This window comes from Gracilinanus agilis, chromosome 2 (assembly GCF_016433145.1).
Source record: "Gracilinanus agilis isolate LMUSP501 chromosome 2, AgileGrace, whole genome shotgun sequence".
Taxonomy (NCBI): domain Eukaryota; kingdom Metazoa; phylum Chordata; class Mammalia; order Didelphimorphia; family Didelphidae; genus Gracilinanus; species Gracilinanus agilis.
This window is the reverse complement of record NC_058131.1, coordinates 585,279,612-585,292,172: the sequence shown is the minus strand read 5'-3', so window position 1 is coordinate 585,292,172 and position 12,561 is coordinate 585,279,612. Positions and strand designations below refer to the sequence as shown.

Sequence of the window (12,561 nt, the reverse complement as noted above, 5' to 3'; positions counted from 1 at the left end):
TGGAAAATAAATGTCCTCTTTGTTGGATTATTTCCTCTGATCTCATTCCACAAAAGTACTTCTTCAGAATAAGGTTTGTTTAAGGTCTTTGCTCTGGTCCAAAGTAAGTTTTGTTTCTTTTCATATTTTTTGTTTACAAAGTTCAGAAATGTCTTTAGAGGTTTTTCAATGTCCTTCACAATCCTAGATGACATTGCTGTCCTTGTGTAATGGCTATTTAGTCTCTATAATCTTACCTCCAAACTTTGGATTGATGCTGTGGCTGGAGTTTGCTAGACCATTCATCAAAGGGCAAAGGTACCAACTGATCAAAAAAATTGAAGCAATTGAAGGAAAAATGAAAAAAAAAAACCTAAAATTTTCGGTATCAGCAAGTCCAAGAATAGATTTATGCCATAAAGATAAATCTTTAGGGAACTTCTCTGAGGGCAATAGGACTCCAAGCAGGCTTTTTCCAGGAAACTCCAGTAGAAGGTAAGCTGTCTGAGAAGAACTCTTATATGCCTCGAAGGAATAAATGCTTGCTGGATTGAATGAAATTCTCATTAAGAAGGACAGTTCATTTTTCTTGCACCAAGAAACCCCAATACTCTATACTGTAAGAATGACTCCTAAAGCCTTTTGAAGTTTTTTTCTTCAATAACAATATATCTCATAGAATCCCACATTCAACTCCCTTCCATTGAGCTCACCAACACCTTGGCTTACCTCATTTATGTCCAGGATTTGCAATTTTTTTTCATATCATTTCCAGTGTTTTAAGGTTTTTTTTAAAAGGATCCTGTATTGTGATTCTCCTCCCTAAAGCCGATGAGGCAGTTTAGCATGTGGTTTCCGTTTCCAGTGACTTGACTACTCAGTTTTGATATAGTTGTTCGGTGCATAGTATATTTTCAAAATGGAAAGGCAAAAACAGGAAAGGAAGTCTTCTTCTTCTTTCATGGTTGATAGGCAACTGTTGGCAATCCACAAACTAGATGTGCATAGTATACTCCATGGGAAACGAAGGCAGAGAATGAGACTGAGAAACTGCTGCAGTTGACTAATAGACCCACAGGCTATGTTGGTCAAAAGATATCCAGCGTGTCAAATGACATATACCTCCAGAATGGGCGAGGCATGTATGGTTTCCCTAGTGATAGTCCAGTAGATGCCATGACATTAAGAACCCATACAAGCCAGAAAGAATTAAATACCACTAGGAAGCATAACCTGAAAGAATAGGAGGTGGGACAAATGATACTTGCTTAGAGTATACTAGAATTCTCATTCCTCCTTATGTGTATCCTCAGGTCCTCTACTTCTGTTCCCATAGCTACACTGGGAATTTAGAGGGCCTTGTTCCATTAGGTAAAATTAGATCCTTGCCAGAAGTTTCTTCTCTCCTATTCTTCCAGTTGCTCATATTTTTATACTTTTGTAACTATATAAAACCCTTTAGTATAGAATTTCTGCATAGAGTCCAATATGAGGCCAAGATAAAGGTACTTCAATAAAATAAGAGAACATTAATGACTATCTGTGATACCAGAAGGAAAACAATATAAGTTTACTTGACACTATTGCTACTAAAAAGAAATTCCTTTTGTACCTGCCCAGGATGACTGATTAAACAGAAGCTAACCTGGGTCTTTCAAAAGATGTGGAATCATCATGGAAACTGAACAACATTCCAAGTAAAGAAACCTATTAACCTAAACTTCCAAAACCATAGATAAGTACCAGTCAGGTTCTGGAGGTAAGGTGGTAAAACAAAACAAAAATAAATAAATCAAAATATCTGAAGTGTAAGATTAACCTAATTATATTTTAAGCCTTTCTCTGAAGAAACTTTTAAAATCCTTGCTGAACTAGAGCCTTAAATGCTATAAATTAATTAGGTAATATTTGATATGTGAGTTTAAAAGTTTAAAGAAAAAACCTCAAGGCGATCTGCCCATTAACAAATTTTCATAAGTTAAGCAAAAAATTTTGGTGAGGTGGGAAGAGGCATTGGAGACCTAGGCTCCTCTCTAGGCCTTGTAAGCAGCAATAAATCCAAACATGGTACAGAAGAGCCTGTGATTCTCAGTTCGAATGCAGCATATTGAGTTAGATGCCCTCATAAGAATATAACAGCACTACATGAGGGACTGTGGGGCTCAGGACTAATGATCAGGCTGACCATTGGGAATTGGCTTCCTGCTTTTTCCAAGACCATTCTTCAAACTCTCTGGTTCATCCTCTTCAGCAGACTCTTCATCTTCTTCATCATCACTCCGTACATCCTCCATTTCCTAGACAATAGGAAAAGAATGCACATGAGCAAAAGATCTTCAATATGACAAGAAGCATTGAACAATACTATAATGGATATTTCAGTCCTTCAAGGATCAATATATTTGGGGGCAACCTCCATAACACTGATTTTTCAAAACACCTATGATTTAGTGAACCAAAAATTCCTATGCTCAAAGGAAAAAAAAATAGCTTTAGGCGCAGGTAGGTAGTATAGTAGCTTGAGTACCAGGTCTAGAGTTGGGAGGAGCTCGGTTCAAATATGACCTCAGACATTTCCTAGCTGGGTGACCATGGGCAAGTTACTTAACCCCAATTGCTTAACTAATACCACTCTTCTTAGTATCAATTAGAATTGCTACTAAGACAGAAGGTAGGGTTTTTTAAAAAATGACTTTAAGGAATGTGGCAATCCTATTTGTTGTCCTGAAGAAGTATCTCTCTTCAAGAAGATACAATTTATGAAATTTTAAATATAAAAATAGTTACATTTGCACTGGAGTTATTAGCCTTTTCATGTACCCCTTGTCAGAATTATGTTTTTAAATAATTGGAGGAAATAGTAAATTTAAGTTGGAGGTTAACAAAAATAAAGATACATATGTATACAAATCTATTTCCATCCAAGTTCACAGATCCCCTGAAATCTTTCCACAAATCTCTTTGGAGCCAGGGGACTCAAGGTTAGGAACCACTGCATAAGAGATAGGTTTCCTTTATGTAGAATTCCCCATTGCATTCATGTTTTTCTTAACAGGTTATTGATAATTTCAGAGAAGTTAAAGTACAGAGAAGCTTAAAGGATAAAGTGTTTTAAAGATCAACTAAATAAATATAAAACAGATCCCAAATTATAATGTGTTATTGGGGAAATAATTCAATGTACAAAAATACTTTCTAACAACTTATTTTATTTACTTAATAAACAGTTACTAAGCATCTACTAAGATCAAATTATTCTACAACTGCTATGGGGATAAAAGGAAAAACAAGATTCTATATCTGTCTTCCTGTATCTGGCAATCTAGCTGGGTAGATAATGTTGACACAAATAATTTCAATACAAAATAGCAATAAATAAATGCCAAACGAATCACATAAATAATAAATGCTATGGAAGTTCAAAAGATCATCAATTTTTAACTGAAAAGGACCTAAAAGATTACTTTGTCCAACTTTCTCATTTTAGAGATGACTAAATGGAAGCTCAGAAAGTGTAAATCCTAAGATTATTCAGGAAGCAAATGGCAGAGATAGGATTTTAATCCAGTCCCTTGGATCCAACAATCTTGCCATTACCTCAAAGTCTTAAGTTAAAGAAATGATCCCTTTCATCTCCAGTTTAGATGGGAAGATTACACATTTGAAGGAGTGAGGTTTTTTGAGCCAGTCAGTGCCACCTAGCCACACCTTAAATCCCATAGAATATCAGAATAGCCTTCCTGCCAGCTAGCTGCTTTCCTTAAGAGGTTATCACAACTTTAACTGTCCTAGCAGAAATTCTAAGGAAATTAATCAGTTTTAAGGCAGTTGTTTTCAGTAACCAAGAGACAGTAAAAGTTTTTGGGGGGAGTTAGAGGGGTGTATAAAAGCATAGCAACATTTCATGGAGACTGTGAGCTTTACTCTTCATCTGTCACCCACTACAAACTCTAAGGGTCCTCTTGTTTCTCTCCTCTTCTCTCTATTAATCAATTACCACCCATGGAGTAAACTCTCCTCTATTTCTACCTCCTGTTCTCTCATCTCCATTCTCTTTAACCTTCCTTACCCTAGGTCCCATTTCAATCTTGCCCACTCCTTCCACTATTCCTTCTGTAATTCCTATTTCACAGTGAATAAACATCCCCTTTCTCTAAAAATCTACTTCTTTTCTCACATTTCCTACATCCCTCCACTCCCTCCCCTGAAAACACTGCATCCTCAGCTATCTTAGCCAGTACTAAATATATCTTTTCTAACATTGCCTCCAACAATGACAATAACAATAATAACACCCCAGTCACAGAGATAAAGTTGTAATATTCCTTGCTCCCCACCGTCACTTTCAAAATCTCCATTTACATCCACCAATCAGCAACCTTTCCTCATCTGAAACTCACTCAAATAAAAAGTTTCCAGACTAAGAAAATTATCATGGTAGTCTACTATACTGATCCCTATATTAGTCTTCTTCCTTTCTCAAATTTACCAGGGTCTTTCCATCTTCTCCCCAATTTCTATTCTTAAAATAGGGGGCTTTTATATTCACAGAGATGCTCCCTTCAAATACCCTTACCTTCCAATTTCTTAGGCCCCTTAAATCCTATCACCAAATTCTTCACTCCATCTTAGCCATAATTATTTGCTAGATCTTTACCTACAAGTATTCCATTTCCTTAATTAAAAACTCTGACATTCTCCTTTCTTATCATAAATGTCTACCATTCCATTTCTCTCTATACCTCAACCCTCCTTAATCTATCCTTATCCTAACTGAGAACTCCAATCTTTCCACCCTTTGGGATTTTCTCAGACCTGCTCTGTCTTCATTTTTGTCCCTCTCCAATCTCAGCCCAGTAATTGGCCTTTTCAACTCTATCTTGTACCTTGTTCTCAAATCCCTTACCCTCCTTATTCCACCAGTTTTCATCTCTTGCAAAATTTTAACCCTGAATTATGCCCACCATTCACATTCTCTGTTCCTGCTCATGAGCTGTTGAACCCAGTGAGGCTAAGTCTCAGAACCATGTTGACTGGGTTCATTACAAATGTATGTTATCCAATCTCAAGTGGGTCCTCACTGAAGCAAGGCAGATGTTCTAATACTCCCTAATGGATTCCCTGTTTCACTTCCTACAGAAACTATTTTAAACTTTTCTCTTCCCTCCTTAAGCCCCACTTTCCCCCATATATCCTCCCTTTCTCTCTTAGCCGAGGACCTTGATTCTTACTTTACCAAGAAAACTGAGGCCATCTGATATAACTCTCTCTTTTCCCATTCTCTTTATCTCAGAATTCCTTTTGATAGTTTCTTACTCTTCCTTCCCCATCTCTCTGAAAAAGTAGTCCTTCTCCTTGCTGATGGCCAGAATCCCTGCATATACACTTATTACTGACCCCTTTTACTTCCCTAGCAGATTGTATTCTTAATTATCCTGTCTGTTAAGAATTTTCAACTTCTCATTTTCCACTGATTCTTTTGGCACTGCCTTCAAAAATGTCTATGTTCCCTATTTATTAATCCCTCACTAGGTTTTACTATCCCTCTCAAACTATTATCTTAACATTTCTCCTTCCTTTTACAGCCATCTTGGAAAAGATATCTTTACTTACTGCTTGCATTTCCCCTCCTCTCATTCAGCTCTTGGCAATCTGGTTTCCAGACTCTTCACTCAACTGAAACTGATCTCTCTGAAGTTGCCAATAATGCCTTAGTTGCCAAAATTTATGGTCTTTTCTCAGTCCTTATCCTTCTTGTCCTATCTACTTACTACCCTTTCCTTTGGATGGTCTTTCCTTTCTAGTGTAATAGGCAAATTTATAAATTAAGATTTTAGACATTTAGTGTAAATAGCACCCAGGCTGTCAGATAAGACATAAGGGTTCCAATGATGAAATAGTGGCAAGGAAGGAAGTTTTTCCTGAGGACTCTGTTATGGAGGGAACAGTGTGATGCTGTTTAACTGCCTCTAGTGGAGAGCCCAGAAAGGGGGGACAGATATGAGAAATGTGGTGATAGAAATAGTAAGATCTGGCAGCTGAAGGAGACAGAAATTGAGAGTAATGCAGAGGTTACAAACCTGGAAGACTAGAAGGATGGTGGTAACTTCAATAGAAATAGAGGAGTTTGGAAGCGGGAAGGGAAAAGATAATAAGTTCAGTTTTAGATATATTTTATTATACCTCAGGTACATTCTTTTTAAAGTTTCAATAGGCAATACTGGGAGCTGGGTCAGGATCTATACTCTTCCTACATCTCTTACCCTTAAATTCATTATTTTTAACTTCCTTTTGTTATTCCTTCTTCACAATCCAGAGGGCTCATTATAGGTTAATAGGTAATCCCTAGTTGGATAGGTCTGAAGTGACAGTTGGTCTCAACTGTCTTCACTCATTTCCCAAATCCTGTGTGTGGGATATGATTCCCATTGGTATTGTCTCAGTTAGTTATCCCTCTTCACCCAAATGTTCCTCCTTCTCCCCTTCTCTAAACCCAGTCTTTAATTTACCCATTTACACTAGGCTTTTATAACTCAACTCTCTCCTAATTCTTCTATCTTTCTAAACTCTTCCTTCTCAGGCTCCTTTATTGGCTCATCATTCAAATCATACTAGCTAACTATAGGTGATTCCCCAAGGCTCTATTCTGGGTTCTCTTCTTCCTCTTACTCCATATTCTTTCTGTCAGTAACCTCATCAACTACCATGAGTTTAACTATCATCTTTATGTAGATGATTCACAAATGAACATGTTAAATCACAGTCTCATTCTTGAACTTCTTCAATTGCCTATTGAAACTTTAAAAAGAATGTACCTGAGATATAATAAAATATATCTAAAACGGAACACTATCTTTTCCCTTCTTGCTTCCAAACTCCTCTATTTCTACTGAAGTTACCACCACCCTTTTAGTCTTCCAGGTTTGTAATCTCTGCATTACTCTCAATTTCTGTCTCCTTCATGTCCTATCAGCTGCCAGATTTTACTATTTCTATCAACACATTTCTCATATCTGTCCCCTTCTTTCTATTCACATAGCTGCCACCTTAGTTCATTCAGGTCATCATCACCTCTCATGTATAATATTACAATAGTCTCTTAATTTGTCTCCCTGACCCAAGAATCTCACCACTTCAATCCATCCCTCATACTGAAGCCAAAGTAATTTTCTTAAGTGCAGATGTAAGACCACATGACTTACCTAATCAAATTCCAGTGATTTCCTATTGCCTCTAGAATCAAATATAAACTGCTCTGTTTATCTCTTAAAAGCCTTTTCATAACCTAACTCCAACTTACATTTCCAGACAGTCTCATTAGACATACGAGAGAGAGAGAGAGAGAGAGAGAGAGAGAGAGAGAGAGAGAGANCACAAAACTCCATTTGTCATGTCCATTCTTTTGGACCAGAAGTCCCACATGCCTAGAATGCTCTCCTTCTTTACCTCACAGAATTATTCTCTTTCCTTAAGATGTAGCTTGAGTAGCTTCTTCTGCATGAAGCTTTTCCTGATTCCTCCTTCCTTCTCCTAGTGAAACCCCTCTCAAAGCACTTAAAAAAACAAACCCTTACCTTACATTTTAAAACTGTTGCTAAATATTGGTCCTGAGTCAGAAAAGTGGTAAGTGCCTGAAGTCAAATTTGAACCAAGGACCTCCTGTATCTAAGCTTGGCTCTCTATCTAATGAGCTCCCTAACTGTCCCCTTTCCAGACATATTTTATTTAAGTACTCCACATTTATTCATTTTATATTTTCTATCTTCTATCTATCTATCTATCTATCTATCTATCTATCTATCTATCTATCTATCTATCTATCTATCTATCTAATCTATATATACTTGCCATTTCTTCCACAAGAATATAAGCTTTCTGTGAGAAGCAATTGTTTCATCCTTTATCCTTGCATCCCCAGAACCTAACTTAATGACAAGGACATAGTAGATACAGTAATTAACATATGCTTATTAATTGACTGAATGATTGAGGAGACACTAGAATCAAGGAATGAGATAGGAACTCATTGCAAAGGCAAGGTCTGAACTAGATGCAAAACAGGGAGAATGGAAAGATAGGATTGATGAGAAAGAGACATTATCTTTCTTCTGCAGCTTAAAAAAACAACAACCCAAAAGACCAACTCTTACTTTCTGTCTTAGAATAGAAACTAAGTATCAGTTCCAAGTGTGGTAAGGACCAGGCAGTTGGGGTTAAGTGACTTGTCCAGGGTCACATAGCTAGGAAGTGTCTGAGGCCAAATTTGAACCCAGGACATTCCATTGCAAAGTCTGGCTATTCACTGAGCCACTTTGCCCTTAAACTGCCCTTAAACTTCAAAAACAAATCCTCTTAGTCTTGGTGACTGGAAATGAAGAGTAGGGAGGATACAAAGCTGACAACTTTTTAAACAACAATTTTTTTGATGCATTTGGTTTTATATCACTGTCATTTCTGGGTATTCACTCTCTCACACATCTCCAAATTGAATTCTCCCTGATATAAAAGAAAAAGTTAAACAGTCATAAATGATATTGTCATCATGTCTAATAGTGTAGGCAATATTCTTCTCTCATAGTTCCTTGCCTCTGTGTCAAAAGAAAGGGGGTAGGTTTCATTATCTAGTCTCTGGGACTATTACTGGTTTTGAAAGAGTATAATAGCCTTTCAGGAATATATTTAAAGTGAGGTACTTCAATGAAGGTTGTGACTTTCAGCTGCGGTTAGTGTCACGTTGCTTTGAATACTCTTTCCCCACTCTAGTTTGCAATAACAATTCAAACTTATAATTTTTTTAAAAAAACTAAGATTTTAAAAGAGAATTACCTAGAGTCCTGTCAGTGGTATCTCCTTATTCCTAAACTAATTTTTTAATTCTAACTTTCGGCAAGAAGATTTCATTTTCAAATGGAAAATACAAACAAACCCAAATATAAAATTATTATTGACTTTCCCAAAAGATGATAAAGCATGTGTAATTTCCACAATAATGCATTATGTAGAGATTATAATGCTAACATTGTCATTGATGTTTCTTGGGTTTTATTAAGTAGTATATTTTAAAAGTGCTTTCTAATTATAGCAAAGTCTATCAATAGGAGAATTAAGGTGGTTTTTTTGATAGAGGAATGAGTTTTCCACATAACAAAAACTTATCTTTTTAAGCACTGAAATTTTTTTGATCTTTAATGTTCATTTTTCAAAAATGTATTATGTGATTATGTACTTTTCTGCTTTATATACAGTACACTGAACATAATTTAATCTCTTCCCCGAAGACTGAAGTTGGTAAATGAGGTCAGTTACTTTATTGTGTTCACATTTAAGTAAGTTCTCGGGCAGGCACTAGGGCTGTAAAACTCTGTGCCCACACCAAGTAAGATTCAGGTTGCTTTAATTTTTTGGCTAATGGTTTTTATGTTACTGTGCCTTCTTATTTGTCCCTCACTTCATCCTGTTGTCAATGTTCTTATTTCTAGCAGTTCACTTCACACTTGTTGCTTCAGACCTATTATCTACAAAAGCCATTGAAAATTGCTAGGAGAAAACCAAATAATCTGATTTTCAGCCAGGTCTGGAGATAGAAGGTCCTGGGTTCAATCCTAATTTTAAGTATAATACTAAATTCTCAGGCTAGTTGTATTCCCTTGTTATCGAGTAAAATCCTTGGCCTTTATTGCTATTTTCCTTCCTGTTCAGAAGTTTCTTCTATTAATTCTAGCATTTTGGTTATTTGTAGGTGCATTCATAATAGCTGAGACTGTGAAAAAAAAAATCTAAACATAGAGAAGTGAAATGATATAGTTAACCATTCCTCATAAAACAATATATCTCAGAAACTTAAGGGCAGACAGATACACAACAACCAAGTGGCAGAGTTACAGTCTCTGGTCTTATTTCCTATTGCAATTTTAGTAGTTAGAATTATACCTTAGAAAGACGGAAAGTTTTTTGACTTGATATAATAAAATTTAAGCCTTATTTCAGACTATTTATGCTCTGGTTTTCCCAATAAATACCTACTGACTAACCATAATATTGTTAGAATAGATTAACTGGATATGTACTAACTGCTTTTTTTCTTGGGTAAACAGCAAAATATTATGCCTCCCTCATATGGAAGAACTAAACTAAAAAGCCATGTTCCTTTTGCCATTCAATGGAAGTATGTGCAGTTATTCATTAAGTGGAAGTTTTGGAAGAATAATGGTTAACTTAAGGAAGTGAGAATGATCATGTCAGATCTGGTCTCATTTTACAAACAACAGCCAGACAAAAGGTGATGGAAATGATTAAGAGACACAGACAGACATTACAGAAATTGAACTTGGATGCTATGCATGACCAAAGCAGTATACTACCACTTAACATTGATGATGGTTCTCACATATCTCTATTAAACCCAAATTCTTGAGAAAAAATAAAAAAACGAAAAACAGAGGAAGACTAAGGAGGCTATTCCCTCACACCTCATTTTTCCAAGATGACATCCTTGACCATATGAATCACATTTTCCCTTTGTACCCTGCAGACTAAAACTGACCTCCACTGGAGAATTGGGGGGGGGGGATGCAACCGAAAACCTTCTTCTTTTGTGTACTAGGTTTCCATGCAAACAGTATAGAGCTTGAAAAAAAAAACAAAGCACACTCAGTTGGCTTAATCACTGAAAATAAATTTCCTGGGGCTCTTCTCTAAGAGTACTATGCTTTTCCTGAACAACATGGAAAGGGTCTCAAAATAAACAAGTCTCATTGTAAACAATGAGGAATAAACTTGGCACTTCAGTTAAAAGGGAAGAGAGAAAGGCCACCTTTCCTTGACATGCTGTGAGCTTGGATTCTGATTGGGTTCTCCCTCGGAAAAGAGCCACATTTGACATTTGGGCTCATAGCTCCATGTACTTCACCACAGCTTCCTCTTATACTTTGTTTTTCCCACAAGATTTTTTTGACAGAGAAATACAGAGAACCCAAGTTAAAATAAAAAAGTGAAATCTTACCTAGAATGATAGCTATAAATTAATACATTTCTCTAGACCTTGAAACTGATCTCTATGACACAATACTAGGGAAGGTCCAAACAGCTATCTTAATGAGAATAATGAAAAAGAAAGATGCTAATGGAAGAATCTTGGGATAGTCCCTGGAGCCTTGAAATTTGCTAGAAGGCAAGTGGATAAACATTTTTAAGAAGTAGTTGTTATACTGGAAAAAGCAATGGCCTACAAGTTAGGAAATTTGAGTTTTAGTCCAGGCTCTGATACCAAGTAGCACTAATGACACCTTAATCAATAAATGCACCAGTATATCCAATTGTTTTTACTCATATCAGTATCCTTGTACACTTTTTGTACATTTTGATACTGATAGCCATCCCTTCTACCTGTCTTTCCTCATTTAGCTCCCATGACTGCTTTTTCCTGGTTTTCCTCCTACCTATCTGATCCTTGATTCTCGGTGTCCTTTGCTAGACCATCATCTACTTCCTATTGCCTTTATATGAGTTCTCTCAGGGATCTACCTTAGACCTTCTACTCTTCTTCCTACTTTCTACTTTGTTGGCCTCATTGACTCTCATGGGTTTAATTAAAATCTCTACACAGATAATATATAGGCACAGATGATACAGATAATAGATACATTTACATGTATGTATATAAACGCATCTAGAAATATACATATATATATATTTACAGAAGAGTGTGTTTACAATTTACAGTGTGGGCTTAAAAATCAAGAAAAAGATTAGGGATATATACAGCCAGACATGGACACATATGTGTAGGTATACATATATGCATACATATACACACCTGTCCAAATACAGTATATATACAACAAATATACACATGTGTATATATATTAATGCATATGTGTATACACACGTTTCTAATCTTTATCCTGAATTCCAAACCCTCACGGTAAACTGCTACTTAGATGTGTTCATATGGATATATAATCAGCTTCTCAAACTCAGCATGTCCTTCCTCCAAATTTCCTTGTATCTGTTAAGGGTGCCAACAGCCTCCCAGTAACCCAGATTCATATCCTTGGAATATCAAGGCTTGAACTAGGATAGTGGTTTTGTCGGTGGAGAAAATTGAGAGATGCTAAGGAAGTACATGATAAGATCTAGCAACTAATTCAATGAAGGGGATGTAAAAGAGAATAAAGAATCAAATATTCCTTCAAGAATATGACCCCATTTCTACCAGCTTAATGTAAGAGTTCCAAATTTATCTCCATGCTTCATATATCTTCCTTTTCCAAATCATGTTCTCTGCAGTTCTAGGATACCATACATATACTGTACATATAATTAAATAACAAGGTAATTTGAAAAGAAACTAAGCTTTGAAGGAAGAAAACATTCTGAGAGACAGAGATGAAGAAGCAGTGTATTCAAAGTATGGTAGATGACCTTTGAAAATGCTTGGAAGTAAGAGATAGAATATAAAAATTAGGGAACAGCTAGTCCAATTTGATTAAAATATGGAGTATGGGAAAAGGAGCAATATGAAATAAAGTTGAAAAGGAGGGTTGAGGCCAGACTGAATGTAAACTTCTACAGGAGTTGAGA

The 12,561-nt window shown here is 36.2% G+C and overlaps 1 protein-coding gene across 1 annotated transcript in view; it reads right to left on the bottom strand.

The window, feature by feature from the left end:
• Window positions 1–2,147: 2,147 nt before the first annotated feature.
• CERS3 (ceramide synthase 3) overlaps window positions 2,148–12,561 on the bottom strand; it is an 88,698-nt gene continuing 78,284 nt past the window's right edge. The window contains exon 10 of the mRNA XM_044660128.1: window positions 2,148–2,276. Within this exon, the coding sequence (XP_044516063.1) occupies window positions 2,148–2,276 (129 nt within the window). The remainder of the gene's footprint in view (window positions 2,277–12,561) is intronic.